At 37.3% G+C, this 16,609-nt stretch overlaps 1 protein-coding gene across 2 annotated transcripts in view; it reads right to left on the bottom strand.

The window, feature by feature from the left end:
- Window positions 1-9,618: 9,618 nt before the first annotated feature.
- The window catches only part of Naglu (N-acetyl-alpha-glucosaminidase), a 29,534-nt gene continuing 22,543 nt past the window's right edge, over window positions 9,619-16,609 (bottom strand). For both annotated transcript variants that reach the window (XM_067769574.1, XM_067769575.1), the window contains exons 3-4: window positions 15,709-16,109; window positions 9,619-12,452 (exon numbers count right to left, since the gene is read on the bottom strand). In XM_067769574.1, coding sequence (XP_067625675.1) covers window positions 10,787-12,452; window positions 15,709-16,109 — 2,067 coding nt within the window. In that variant the 3' untranslated portion in view covers window positions 9,619-10,786. The remainder of the gene's footprint in view (window positions 12,453-15,708; window positions 16,110-16,609) is intronic.

The raw sequence follows: 16,609 nt of genomic DNA, 5'->3' as shown, positions 1-16,609 counted from the left end.
AAAAATTTTTAATACTTTAAAGTAGAACAAGTGTCTTACAGGGAGAATATTTAATCTTCTAAAGAGAATCATCGGGTGCGTTAAACGGTTAGCATTACAAATTCTACGTATAAGACACTTTTGCAACATTAAGAGTGGTCGAATTCTACAAGAATATGCACTGCCCCAGCAACTTATGCCATATTGAAGCTTTGACTGTACAAGTCCATAATACATCATTTTCAATACACTATTTGCACATAGTTTTTGCAGGCGATAAAAAGAGCGAACAGTTGCTAGCAAGTAAACTTTCATAGCTGAGATATGCGAAGACCTGCTTAGGTTATGATCGACTATAACACCCAGATATCTAAAATTATTGACAACTTCGACGTTGAAACACATTGCGTCACAGTTTAAGTAAGGAAAATAATTAACTCGAGACTCGTTTTCAATACAAGCACTAGTACAAAGTTTGTGCCGCAAACAACTTGCAGAGTGAAAAATAATATCACCACTAGTTGCTTCCTTTCCACCAAGACCAAAATACATTAGTTTAGTTTTATTGCTTACAATAAGCTTATGAGAAGCGAACCATTCTCTTAGGAGGCTCACATCGTGATTTATATTCCCATAAAGATTAAAAGTATTGTTTGATCTATATGCGATTGCCAAGTCATCGGAAAATGCTGTCACTTTTCCTACAAAAGACATTGAAAAAAGCGAGTTTATATAAATCAGAATTAAATTGGTCCTAGGACTGAGCCCTGCGGGACACCCAAATCAATTTGTCTAGGTGAGCTTAGATTATTGTTTACTTTCACTTTTTGACTTCTGAAATTTAGATATGATTTAAACCACCGATTAAGAATATTGTTGACGACATTCCATTCTTTCTTCACGTCACCCTTCGCAGCTAAAAATCTATTTTTATAAAAACTGTCATGCCTATAACGACATTCTTTATTTATACTGCATGTGAGGTGTTTTACACGCTTCCGCAGGCGAGTGTTTGTAGGATGCTTGCGACATTTGACGCGTAATTTATTTTTAAGTTTAATTTTCTTAAGTTTTATTGCTTACAATAAGCTTATGAGAAGCGAACCATTCTCTTAGGAGGCTCACATCGTGATTTATATCCCCATAAAGATTAAAAGTATTGTTTTATCTATATGCGATTGCCAAGTTATCGGCAAATGCTGTGACTTTTCCTACAAAAGACATTGAAAAAAGCGAGTTTATATAAATCAGAATTAAATTGGTCCTAGGACTGAGCCCTGCGGGACACCCAAATCAATTAGTCTAGGTGAGCTTAGATTATTGTTTACTTTCACTTTTTGACTTCTGAAATTTAGATATGATTTAAACCAATCTAGAACGTTTCCACGGAAACCTGCTGAGTGCAACTTACTTAAAAGAATATTATGGTCAACCATGTCAAAAGCTTTTGTAATATCAACAAAAATACTAGCAAAAGTCCCTTTTACATCCATTGTTTTATAAATAAACGAGCATAAGTTAAGAAGAGCGTCTTCAGTAGATACTCCTGACCGAAATCCATATTGCAATGGACTAAAAAACTTGAGTTTATCCAAATATTGCAAGACTCTGCATTTAGCACTCTTCTCAAAACCTTAGAGATTGATGGCAAGAAAGAAATAGGTCTGTAGTTATTTTTATCTTTCTTATTACCTTTCTTATGTAATGGTATGACAATAGCACATTTTAGATCGGCTGGAAACACACCTGTGACTATACTTAAGTTGAATAAATGCTTTAAAATGTCAACAACATAGAAAGCAATGTTCTTTAAAGTACGATTTGAGATACCATCATTCCCAGAAGAATCAGTATTTTTTAAAGAATTTATTAAACTTAAAATCTCTGACCCAGAAATTGGTTCACAGAAGAAACTACAACCTGGAGAAGTATCTACAGAGTAAATTAAGCGGCTATTGCATGCTTGCGACATTTGACGAGTAATTTATTTTTAAGTTTAATTTTCTTAAGTAGATCGCTATTGATCCAGGGTTTTAGAATAGTCTCAGAACGTTTAGGTGAAGTAACAAAGCTAGAATTTGTTATGTGCGATTGAAGCGTAGTCAAAAATAAATTGTAAGCTTTACTCACATCCATTTCAGCATAAACAATTTCCCATTTTTCGTAACGAAGTGAATTATAAAGAGCGCTAAAATTTATTTTTTGAACGACTGCCGGACTCTTATTCTTAACATTACGCACATTATTTAGACAACTGATTTTCAGTCCAGTCATACAATGGTCAGAAACTCCAAGATCAAAGTTCAAAACAGCAGATGGGCTAAGTGTACTATTATCAAAGCGTCCATAAAATTGGTCTATATTTGTTCCAGAAACTGGAGGGTAATACTATTAATAAAAGATGTTAAGCGATGACTGGCCAACAATTCAAGATGGTTATCTACTGTAGCATTAGCGCTTAATAAATCAATATTGATATCTCCTAATATGACTAAATTCGCTGTGGTTTCCTTATCTAAAACAGAAGAAAATTCTTCATGAAATACCTATACCGATTTTGAGTGAAGTCTATAAACACATACGAAACTAATTAGTTCCTTATTAATATTCAATTTAAGTTTTAAAATATCCGCACTTGGTAGACAAAAACGTGAAATATCGTGCTCATATATATTGCGTACGAATACTCCGACACCACCAACCGAGTATGAATCATTAGTATTCGCGAAGAAATCGTAACCGGGAATATGGTAATCATTAACTTCATAAGAATAGATCCATATTTCCGTCATAAAAACAATATCTGGAGGATGTACAAAGGCTTCCAGGTTCAAACATAATGAATTAAAATTCTGTCTTAGGCTCCTCACATTTTGATGAACAACGGTTAACGTATTACTTTCTACTGTTAAAAAGTTTAAATATTCTATGACATTTGTGTTGACATTTCTATTAGAGCTGTCGTCTATAAAAAACGTTCTAGTATTCATTTATGGAAATGAAAAATGAAATGAAAAATGAAACAATAAAGAACTAAACAGAGAAAACCGCTAGGTCTTCAAACGTTCTTATGACAACAGCTCTATCATGTTCAGATTTTTTCATAAGTAACCTTGAGTTACTTAGCCACAAATATTTAAATTTTTTTCCTTTTTAATTTTTGTAGCTTCTAAAAACAAAGCACGGTTATAGCCGGTAAAACAATTATTAATGAAGATATTTTTACAATTTGCGTTCGTGCCCGATAAAACCGATGTATTTAATTTCTTCTTTGCAGTTCTCTTAGTGACCATAATTTTCTTTTTACTTTCATACGACTTGAATTTGATACAGATATTTTTAACATTACTTCCTGGTGAAGGTCCCCTTACGTTTATATGTTTTATCTTTAATTCAATTTCATCATCAGGAACCACCACATTCAATACATCACTGAAAAGTTTTTTGACACATTCTTTAGCATTCCCTTCATTAGTTATCGGCACTCCCACTATCTCAATTGACTTTTCTAATTTTTTTTGTTCGTTCCAATTCAACTTATTTTCCAACTTCTTCACTTTACTTTTTAGTTCATTGTTTTCTTCCTTTAGTTGTTGTATTGTTGCGAGGAAGTCAATATTTATTTGCTTCAAGCTAATTATCTCATTGTATAAGAGTTGCAGAGTTACTCCGTCATCATTTACATTGTTTGCATCAGCACCTATTGTTGTTTTCTTCACTTGCTCAACTTCACCCACTGCTTTGCTTTGCCTTCCACAGCTAGCGCTTTCTTGCTGTCTCAAAACAGCAGGTAATTGCTGAGGTTGGCTCCCTGCTATTTGTGTAGGTATTGTTGCTTGTTGAAGAGATTTCCTTCGCATTGCACTACACTTGTCACAACGGTATTTATTATTTGTTGTTTTGAAAAATTCTATATCGACAGACTTTAATTTTACACAATTGCAATGAAGAAAGTGTTTGAAGTCGAAGCAAACAATTTTATTTGGATTATTGCGCTCAACCCTTTCGTTGCAGACAAGACAATTCATTTTTTTGATAATAAAACACCAAAACTTCTTAAATATATTTATGAAAGTGAGCACCCCACGAACACTTCCTCTCTTGCTGATGATACAAAAGTGAGTGAGGTTATTAATAGTTTTGGGATTCGAACTTAGAACTATTGACCCCTTATATCTCTCTTATTCTTCGTTTCCGCGAGCAATGTTTAGTGTTGTTGTAACCAGGCAAAAAACGTCTACCGAACGCAATTTTTTTTTTTTACGTAAACGATGCGTATTCTCTACTTGTTCCTCTTTTTATACTCAGTTGAGCAGAGCTCACAGAGTATATTAACTTTGATTGGATAACGGTTGGTTGTACAGGTATAAAGGAATCGAGATAGATATATACTTCCATATATCAAAATCATCAGGATCGAAAAAAATTTGATTGAGCCATGTCCGTCCGTCTGTCCGTTAACACGATAACTTGAGTAAATTTTGAGGTATCTTGATGAACTTTGGTGTGTAGATTCCTGAGCACTCATCTCAGATCGCTATTTAAAATGAACAATATCGGACTATAACCACGCCCACTTTTTCGATATCGAAAATTTCGAAAAACCGAAAAAATGCGATAATTCATTACCAAAGACGGATAAAGCGATCAAACTTGGTAGGTGAGTTGAATTGATGACGCACTTTTTCGATATCGAAAATTACGAAAAACGAAAAAAATGCCATAATTCTATACCAAATACGAAAAAAGGGATGAAACATGGTATTTGGATTGGTTTATTGACGCAAAATATAACTTTAGAAAAAAACTTTGTAAAATGGGGTGACACCTACCACATTAAGTAGAATGAAATGAAAAAGTTCTGCAGGGCGAAATAAAAAACCCTTGAAATCTTGGCAGGAATACTGTTCGTGGTATTATATATATAAATAAATTAGCGGTATCCAACAGATGTTCTGAGTCACCCTGGTCCACAGTTTGGTCGATATCTGGAAAACGCCTTCACATATACAACTACCACTACTCTCTTTTAAACGCCTCATTAATACCTTTAATTTGATACCCATATCGTACAAACCCATTCTAGAGTCACCCCTGGTCCACCTTTATGGCGATATATCGAAAAGGCGTCCACCTATAGAACTAAGCCTCACACCCTTTTAAAATACTCATTAAAACCTTTCATTTGATACCCATATCGTACAAATATATTCTAGAGTCACCCCTGGTCCACCTTTATGGCGATATCTCGAAAAGTCGACCACCTGTAGAACTAAGGCCAACTCCCTTTTAAAAATACTCATTAACACCTTTCTTTTGATATCCATATCGTACAACCAAAGTCTAGAGTCACCCATGGTCCACCTTTATGGCGATATCTCGAAAAGGCGACCACCTATACAACTACCACCACTCCCTTTTAAAACCCTCATTAATACCTTTAATTTGATACCGATATCGTACAAACATATTCTAGAGTCACCCCGGGTCCACCTTTATGGCGATATCTCGAAAAGACGTCCACCTATAAAACTAAGGCCCACTCCCTTTTAAAATGCTCATTAACCCCTTTCATTTGATACCCATATCGTACAAACAAATTCTAGGGTCACCCCTGGTCCACCTTTATGGCGATATCTCGAAACGGCGTCCACCTATGGAACTAAGGATCACTCCCTTTTAAAATACTCATTAACACCTTTTATTTTATACCCATATCGTACAAACAAATTCTAGGGTCACCCCTGTTCCACCTTTATGGCGATATCTCGAAACGGCGTCCACCTATAGAACTAAGGCCGACTCCCTTTTAAAATACTCATTAACACCTTTCGTTTGATACCCGTATTGTACAAACGCATTCTAGAGTCACCCCTGGTCCACCTTTATGACGATATCTCGAAAAGGCGACCACCTATACAACTACCACCACTCCCTTTTAAAACCCTCATTATTACCTTTAATTTGATACCCATATCGTACAAACACATTCTAGATTCATCCCTGGTCCACCTTTATGGCGATATCTCGAAAAGGCGTTAACCTATAGAACTAAGCCACACGCCCTTTTAAAATACTCATTAACACCTTTCGTTTGATAGCCATATTGTACAAACGCATTCTAGAGTCACCCCTGGTCCACCTTTATGCCGATATCCCGAAAAGGCGACCACCTATACAACTACCACCACTCCATTTTAAAACCCTCTTTAATACCTTTAATTTGATACCCATATCGTACAAACACATTCTAGAGTCACCCCTGGTCCACCTTTATGGCGATATCTCGAAAAGGCGTCCACCTATAGAACTAAGCCGCACGCCCTTTTAAAATACTCATTAACACCTTTGGTTTGATACCCATATTGTACAAACGCATTCTAGAGTCACCCCTGGTCCACCTTTATGCCGATATCCCGAAAAGGCGACCACCTATACAACTACCACCACTCCCTTTTAAAACCCTCATTAATACCTTTAATTTGATACCCATATCGTACAAACACATTCTAGAGTCACCCCTAGTCCTCCTTTATGGCGATATCTCGAAAAGGCGTCCACCTATAGAACTAAGACCCACGTCCTTTTAAAATACTAATTAACACCTTTCGTTTGATACCCATATTGTACAAACGCATTCTAGAGTCACCCCTGGTCCACCTTTATGCCGATATCCCGAAAAGGCGACCACCTATACAACTACCACCACTCCCTTTTAAAACCCTCATTAATACCTTTAATTTGGTACCCATATCGTACAAACACATTCTAGAGTCACCCCTAGTCCACCTTTATAGCGATATCTCGAAAAGGCGTCCACCTATAGAACTAAGACCCACGTCCTTTTAAAATACTAATTAACACCTTTCGTTTGATACCCATATTGTACAAACGCATTCTAGAGTCACCCCTGGTCCACCTTTATGCCGATATCTCGAAAAGGCGAGCACCTATACAACTACCACCACTCCCTTTTAAAACCCTCATTAATACCTTTAATTTGGTACCCATATCGTACAAACACATTCTAGAGTCACCCCTGGTCCACCTTAATGGCGATATCTCGAAAAGGCGTCCACATATGGAACTAGGGATCACTACCTTTTAAAATACTCATTAACACCTTTCATTTGATACCCATATTGTACAAACGCATTCTAGAGTCACCCCTGGTCCACCTTTATGCCGATATCTCGAAAAGGCGACCACCTATACAACTACCACCACTCCCTTTTAAAACCCTCATTAATACATTTAATTTGGTACCCATATCGTACAAACAAATTCTGGAGTCACCCCTGGTCCACCTTTATGGCGATATCTCGAAACGGTGTCCACATATGGAACTAGGGATCACTACCTTTTAAAATACTCATTAACACCTTTCATTTGATACCCATATTGTACCAACGCATTCTAGAGTCACCCCTGTCCACCTTTATGCCGATATCTCGAAAAGGCGACCACCTATACAACTACCACCACTCCCTTTTAAAACCCTCATTAATACCTTTAATTTGGTACCCATATCGTACAAACACATTCTAAAGTCACCCCTAGTCCACCTTTATGGCGATATCTCGAAAAGGCGTCCACCTATAGAACTAAGACCCACGTCCTTTTAAAATACTAATTAACACCTTTCGTTTGATACCCATATTGTACAAACGCATTCTAGAGTCACCCCTGGTCCACCTTTATGCAGATATCTCGAAAAGGCGACCACCTATACAACTACCACCACTCCCTTTTAAAACCCTCATTAATACCTTTAATTTGGTACCCATATCGTACAAACACATTCTAGAGTCACCCCTGGTCCACCTTAATGGCGATATCTCGAAAAGGCGTCCACCTATAGAACTAAACCCCACGCCCTTTTGAAATACTCATTAACACCTTTCGTTTGATACCCATATTGTACACACGCATTCTAGAGTCACCCCTGGTCCACCTTTATGGCGGTATCTCGAAAAGGCGTCCACCTATAGAACTAAGGCCAACTCACTTTTAAAATGTTCATTAACCCCTTTCATTTGATACCCATATCGTACAAACAAATTCTAGGGTCACCCCTGGTCCACCTTTATGGCGATATCTAGAAACGGCGTCCACATATGGAACTAGGGATCACTACCTTTTAAAATACTCATTAACACCTTTCATTTGATACCCATATCGTACAAACAAATTCTAGAGTCAACCCTGATCCACCTTTAAGGCGATATCCCTAAATGGCGTCCACCTATAGAACTATGGCCCACTCCCTCATAAAATACTCTTTAATACCTTTCATTTGATACACATGTCATACAAACACATTCCAGGATTACCCTCGGTTCATTTTCCTACATGGTTATTTTCCCTTATGTTGTCACCATAGCTCTCAACTGAGTATGTAATGTTCGGTTACACCCGAACTTAACCTTCCTTACTTGTTATAAAAAAAGCATTTGTTCGCTCCACATTCCCGTTTAGCATATCTTCATTTAGGTCAAGAGGCCGTATGGAAAATTTGAAAAACTTTGTCTTAAAGCAATTTTTTGTCTTGTTAGGCTGCATTTCAGTAATAGAAAGGGTGTTTAGCAAATCTCGGCACTACGATAGGTCGCTTTGAGAAGATCGCGAAGTTGTCAAATTTATCGGTTTAGTGAAAGTCGCGGGCGTAATGTATTTTATTATGTAATTTACAAATCCCGAGAAAAGCAAAAGATATTCGCGATACTTAGTTGCTGCAGAGAACAACAGAGAGTATAAATGCAGAGCAAGCTGAGGAATGATTCATCAGTTTTGATTTAAGCACGCTATTGGTTGTGAAGTACTACCCCAAAGTATTCTAAATAAAGACCAGTTTGCAGTACTGAATATTGGAGTGATTTATTCAACAGTTTAGCGATTCGAAAGTTAGCAGAAGGTTTCAAATAAGCGGAATTTCTCTAAATTCGTTACAATATAATAAGAGCCACCAGTCTGCTACGAGTGGCGATTAACTCGCTGGAAATAAAAAAATTGATGCCGAATGTTTTCTAATAGGAACATTTTTGAATTGTCTCGCATTTATCCATGCGGGATAGGCACCTTGTGCAACTGTGATTTTTGGAAAGATAATTAATTAATTAATTAAATACAGTCGGAAAAATGTATACGAAAATGTATAGAAGACATTTTATACACATCTAGCCAAAAAAAAAAAAAAAAACAGCGACTACCTCTTAGAAAACATCGAGCAAATGGCTGCGAGTAACGTGTGACGTCTCTTATCATAATTTATCCCCTTTGGCCAAAGACAATTCAAAAATGTCTCTCTTAGAAAACATTAGACACAATTTTTTTGATTTCCAGCGAGTTACTCGCCACTCGTAGCAGACTAGTTGATCTTATTATATTTATCTTCTTTGGTGTAGCTTCAAATATGAGATTAAATGACGACCTTATTCCTGACGTTACCGGTAAATTCGTTGCCGGAGTATTATGTAACCGAAAATCGTTACCAGTTCACGTAGCCGCGATTCTGGCCTACGCGGCTATAATGTCAAAAAACAAAGATGCGCAATTGAGAATAAAATGAAAAAGTGAAATTAATTTTATGTTAAAAATTATCAATTTTATTTGAAAATTCGTGTAGACTACTAATATGGATACAGTTACCATATATTTTACTGGTAACGTTATTATCCGCAATCAAAATACAAAAAGATCGTTGCCATTTTCGTAACTGGTTAGAATAATGTCGTTTCCAGCTCAAGGTAAGAGTATAAATCTCAACAGTTAAATCACAAGATGGAAATTTGATACAATATAAAGGTTTTGAGTAATAATTTACAAAAGGGGTCGACTGCTGCGCCCTAAAATATCGGGAGAGGTGCCAAAGGACGCGTCTGGACCTCAGTAAGCCTCCGAAGGCGGACCAAAATTTTGCGTCTGTCAAAAGATATTACCGAAAAACCGAAAAGTCACCTCGGACCTCTGCAACGCTTTCTTGACTAACTTATGCGCTGAACTCATGTCTGCATTGGTAGTCTTCGTCCGCGCTTATAAAAATTACCCTGACCGGTCAACGAATGGGATGGGAAACCCGAAAAACCGAAAAAAGACTCCGGAGCTCTCCGAAACCGGGGGTGGGAAGATCTCACTGGGATCCATACAATTTTTTCGCTGAACACCTTTCTGCGTTGAATGCCTTCGGTCGTGCTTATAAAAAATTAACCTGAACGGTGCACCAATCGTGTGGGATCAACATTAAATCCATACAAAATCCCTTTGTACAACAAATTTACAATAACTGCATTAAAGCTACCAACTTCAACTGTAAATATCTCGGATTATTATACTAAGGTCAAGACGCGTAGTTTGACACCTCTCCATATATTGTTGACCGCGTATAAGCAGTGGACCCCTAGTGTAAATTATTGCCTTTGAAAACGTGGACTTTTCGAAAACGGGTATTTTGTAATGTTTTTATAATTATTAAACAAATTTAAATGTAGCCTTTGAAGACTAAAACATTACGCGATTCTGCAAAATTTTCGACAGGTGCATTTTCATATATTTTGTTGTTGTATGAATTGAAAATTTGCTATGCAAGCATGCGAAACCATTTGCACCTGAGCGTGAACCGTCATTGCATTTGCAAACTGGTGTAGTATTTTCACACAAAATGCCAAAAATTATATACCATGGCAAATACGCAACCTCAAAATCCGTAGTTTATTTTTGTTGATGCGTTGCAAACATGTTTCTTATTTTAATATATTTATTTTCTTGTTTCTATATGCATTTCCGCTTCATAATTTTACAATAATACTTTTTAAACAACTCTTAAAGTGACAGTGCAATAATTGATAAAATTTACATTCTCCATATTACCCGTCCACTTTTGATAAATTTGCTGAGCAATAAGGATACTGTCGCCAATCGGTTTAGTAGGATAGATTTTTAAACTAATACTGAATGGATTCTCAATTTCCTGACTAACGGTGCGCTTAAAAGCATCCTCATTGAATTTTTCGTCCTGCTGCAAACTTTCGTTTAGCATGTGTAGGAATAGAGACCAACGTGGATAGTAATAATCACCAACAACACCCGACCATTGCTTGGTAGCATAATCAAGAATTTGTCCATTAGGACCCCATGCCGTTATTTGATTGCGAGCATTCATCTCATAAAGTTGCTTTTCAATTGGCCTACGTCCCATATTTTTGGCAGCTGCTAGCCATTTTCCAAGTAAAAACTCCGTATTAGTGGCCAATATAGCTTCATTGTCATTTAAAGCATCCAATAATTTATTAGCTATATAAATAAAACGATCCATTTGTTTGTTTTTATATGCATCCATTAAATTTACGTACATTCGATCAAAAGTTATTTGCAAAAATTGTCGTGTTAAATCGACGAGATCATAAGTGAAGAACGGTGTGTTGTTCCGTGGCATAGACACATTTGTGCTAACAATCAATAATTGTTTCCAAGCATCATAAACACTTGAGGTGTTATACCATATCCATGGATTAAGATTTGTGGCTGGTCTTCGCGCTATGCTATATTTACCACGAATTTTCAATAACCCATTATACGAATAGACAGAGTGATAAAGTAATTGCCATACTTTATGTAATCGACGATCCCGTGTACCATAACGTACATCGGCATATATTTCAAACCAATTTTCTAAATCTATGTCATCGTACAACCAGCCACGTTCCAAAGCTAATGCGTACATAACGTAATTTTGATTAATACCTTCCGGTGTTATTCCAACACCAATCATGGTGCTATTCAACATTTTCCATGCTGAACCAATTCTTTTATTAACAATATCAGCAGATCCATGCATGCCAAGGGTAGCACCAAAATTATGAAGCATACACCAAATAAATGGTTGACCGTGAAATGAATATGTTCGATCGTATTGGGGAAATTGTTCACTTTGTAGGTCTAAAATTAACATTTTGCCAAGCGGTACGGCCAATAGAAATGATTTGATCAATTCATCTGTCCAAAAGATATTTTTAACGAACATCCATCCCTGCAGCATCCAAGTGGCCTCTCCATCTATTAGGCGCATCGACTCGTATATGTGAAAAGCGGTGGCGTTCATATAGTCAGCATCTGCAATCCGCGGTTGCATTTCATTGAAGGGATCACAAAAATAAATATTATCACTTCCGTAAGTATTTATGGTTAAGTTGAGAAATTCGGTTGCTATTTGACGGAAGAGTGGTTCGCTCGGATCTAGAAAAAAGTCACAACAATATTTGTCTGGGAAACGATTCCAGCGTTCTACGGGCGTGAAAGTAACATTGGGAAACAAACGTTTCAAACTAACTGGTACATGGCCAGCAAAGGCCGGCAACGCAATATGCATACCAAGATCACGTTCTGCTTTTAGGATACGGCGTTGTAATACTTTTTGCATACGTCTATAAGATTGTGGTATTGGTCCACCCCAGCCACGAATATTGCCCATCCGCTGCCTGAAATTATAAAAAAAATACGAGTGGTGATCCAAAAGCCGTCATAACACTGGCACACAAACAAGACATGTATCCATATTTATTTAGGGGCACTCATTCCGAATTTTTAGTCAGATTTACCAATACACCCGAGAAATCTTAAGATAATTTAAAAAAAGCAACACCATCAGCTCAGGCACCTCTCCGATTCGTTCGAAACTAAACGAGGTTTCATACAGGGTGACCCAATATCGTGCGATTTCTTTAATTTGATGCTGGAGAAAATAATACAAGCTGCTCTGTAACAATTTTTAACAGGCGTATGCTAACGACATTGATATCATCGGCCTGAACACCCGAAAAGGATGGATTTGATGGTGAATGAGGAAAAAACGAAGTACATGCTGTCAAGCAAAGAGTTAGCGAATTGGCGCCTTGGCAACCCGCCAATGTTGGAAGCCATAATTTCGAAATAGTAAAAGACCTCGTTTATGTGGAAATCAGCACTAACACAAACAAAACAACAGAACTATGAGTTAAGTCGGCCTGAAAGACGCTGCAGTAATCTGATATCCTGTAGGACCTATGTACTTATTTCTGGATCGACACAGTAAACAGCAGACCCGACCCCTGCCGTTAACTTGGAGCCATCGGTATAGACGTGAATTGTATGTTCTGTCATTTCTGTACCCTGGCGCCAACCCTCAGGCTCAATTGTGGCGTCCAAAACTCTTTCGAAGCTGACTCCATTTAGGAGAGCCGAGAAGTGTTCCTAATAATCTAAGTACTCTCTGGATCATATAAGGTCTACTTTTTCGCTCTTACAGGAGTTTGCTCCAGACATATACTTTCCGTCTGTAGTTTAAATGGAGCCAAAGTTTGACTAGAGCTTAAGCAACCTTAGCTTATGTTTTACTGGAAACCCAAAGTGTTGTGAAGAAGAAGAACCGACTGGCGCGCTTTTTGCATGAACAAACCCGTTTAAGGCCCGGTTTTTCAGTAGTTGGTTAAGCCAAGCTTAAACTAAGTTTGCTTAAACTCTAGTCAAATTAAAACTCCAGTTAAACTATTCAGCAGTTTTTCAGTCACAGTTTAAGGCCACCTTTGGGGTATGCTTCTTTGTGCGGCAACATTGGTTTTTTTATTATCTAGATAATTTGTAGATACGGCAAAAGCTGGATTTTGTTTACCCAACAAACATGGAAAACAAGTTCTCCAGCGAAATATATATCTAGTTCCGGAAGTGATATCCAACATCATTATTTAATTATTCTTAAACTAGATAGTTCTCGAGTTGGTATTCAACTTCATTCCCCAATCACTATCCAACCTTTGAGAAATTTTGTAAATTAAAAGTTTACGAGTTGATCTCCAACGTCATTAATATTTTCCAATTATTATCCTAATTTCGAGAGATTTTGAGAAATGTATATTCAACACATTTCTACAGTTGATATCCTACATTGCATACCGAGTTGAGGTTGAGTTGAAAAAAATTTCCAAGGTGGTACCACCAAAACCAACAGCTGTTTGTTGTGAGAAATAAATACCTGGTTGATAGCAATAATGAAGCGTAATTAATCAAAAATAAATTATATAGGCGGCCGCCGTGGTGTGATGGTAGCGTGCTCCGTCTACCACACCGAAGATCCTGGGTTCACGACCCGGGCAAATCAACATAAAAATTCTAGAAACAAGGTTTTCCAATTAGTAGAAAATTTTTCTAAGCGGGTTCGCCCCTCGGCAGTGTTTGGCAAGCACTCCGAGTGTATTTCTGCCATCAAAAGCTCTCAGTGAAAACTCATCTGCCTTGCAGATGTTGTTCGGAGTCGGAATAAAACAAGTAGGTCCCGTCCCGCCATTTTGTAGGAAAAATTAAAAGGAGCACAACGGAAATTGGAAGAGAAGCTCGGCTTACAATCTCTTCGGAGGTAATCGCGCCTCACATTTATTTATTTTTTAAATTAGATATATTTAATCTTAGTTTCGTGAAAACACTGTAATATAGAATTTTACATTTGAGTCCAGTTAGAGAACCACAAGTTGTGAATTAAATTTTTTCAACTTAAGTAATAGCATTTTTTGCTTTATAAAAAAATTCCCTCTTTTGCTGAGTACGCTATGATTCTCGAGTTAAGCCACAGTTTCGAAACAACTCTTGAGATTTTAAGGGCTCCGGCGACTAACAACGAGATTGACTGAATTTTTGTATGTTTGCGTGTCGGGTGGTTGACGGTTGCTCCGCCACTATCAAATAAAAAGCCATCAATCAACATTTGCATTGAGAAACCATAGCGTTCGGCCGCGAATATGTCGTCATCGGATAATGACTTTTTTTACTTGCAACTACAGCAGTTTTATTAAATAAAAATAAAAGGAAAAAGTGTGATAAAAAGAAATTGTGGATGAAAAGCTTGTACGCAAAACGTAATACATTGATAATTTTCAATAATTTTAATATGAATTGCTGATCTACCGCGCATTTGTTCCTTTTGAGCTTCAACACAAACTAAATACAACACAGCTGTTTTGTCAATCACACTCCACGACGATCAAATAAGTAACCGTCAAATGAAAAAATCAAAAATTTTTGATTTTCATGAACGTGTATCCGACAACAAATACGTGTGTCACGAAGCCACCTAACTGCACTAACACACACACAAAATTCAGTCAATCTCGTTGTTAGTCGCCGGAGCCCTTTAGAAGTATGCCTAGTTATCAACATGAGCTCTAGTGGGACTCAAGCCCAAATGCTTTTGGGTATATTTGACGCCATTTCGAACGAACGCAAATCACCTATAGGTTAACTAGAGTTTAACTCTGCCAGATCGGCCGCTTAAGCTCAGCTTAAACTTCAGTTAAAGTGGACTGAAAAACTGCAGAATAAGTTTAAGCGTAGTTTAACTGAAAAACTGAGTTGAAATTGTACTGAAAATGCGGGCCTAAATCTAAATAAGTATGTAAGTTATACGCTTATGTCAAGTTTCTTGCGCATTCCTTATATCGTCGATGTTTTTGCGAAACCACCTAAAGGCCACAAAATGGCAAGCGTATGATTTTTAGCCCCGAGCAAAAAAAATCTAAATCAAATCAAATTTTGACAAAAAAAGTTTTTTTTTCATTTGGTATGGCAATTGGTCGATAGGCGGTTTTGCAAGGGCATATAAAATATGAAGTTTTGTGGTTTTTTTTAGAATTTTAAAATGGATTGCGATTTCCGGTTGGACGGTTATCATGTCCGTTTTGGACAAACACGACAACATATTCAACTCACCACGCTTGAAATGCTGGACCGGCAAAATGATCTTCTATTTCCTCTTTTTTAAGACCTATCTTTGTATAAATGTCATACCAAATGTACTCCTGTATTGGGGCTATAGTCAAAGTAATACCCATCATTGCCATCCAGTCTATATGGCGACGCCAATAAGAAAAGGTCCACCATGCAAAACTATAACTCCATGTACATACATTTTGATAATAAATAAAATCACTTGCTGACTTTGAGAAAATTGTGATATTTGGAAACCGAATCGGCAATGGCAACTCAACTTGAGTATGTGTCCAATCGACATATTTGTGCAAATAATATTTAAGATAATGGTGAAATCCTTTTGCCACTGACACACCATCCGCACCGACTATGCTAAGATTATACGGCGACGATGTCGTAATCTAGAAGCAAAAATTTAAAAAATTAAATTAAACAAGTAAGGAAGGCTAAATTCGGGTGTAACCGAACATTACATACTCAGTTGAGAGCTATGGAGACAAAATAAGGGAAAATCACCATGTAGGAAAATGAACCTAGGGTAACCCTGGAATGTGTTTGTATGACATGCGTATCAAATGGCAGGTATTAAAGAGTATTTTAAGAGGGAAAGGGCCATAGTTCTATAGGTGGACGCCTTTTCGGGATATCGTTATAAAGGTGGACCAGGGGTGACTCTAGAATGCGTTTGTACAATAAGGGTATCAAACGAAAGGTGTTAATGACTGTTTAAAAAGGGAGTGGGCCTTAGTTCTATGGGTTGACGCCTTTTCGAGATATTGCCATAAAGGTGGACCAGGGGTGACTCTAGAATTTGTTTGTACGATATGGGTATCAAATGAAAGGTATTAATGAGTATTTTAAAAGGGATTGGGCCTTAGTTCTATACGTGGACGCCTTTTCG

The sequence above is a fragment of the Eurosta solidaginis genome, chromosome 2 (genome assembly GCF_040869045.1).
Source record: "Eurosta solidaginis isolate ZX-2024a chromosome 2, ASM4086904v1, whole genome shotgun sequence".
NCBI classification, from domain to species: domain Eukaryota; kingdom Metazoa; phylum Arthropoda; class Insecta; order Diptera; family Tephritidae; genus Eurosta; species Eurosta solidaginis.
The sequence above is the reverse complement of the archived record's forward strand: the minus strand, read 5'-3'. Positions and strand labels throughout refer to the sequence as shown.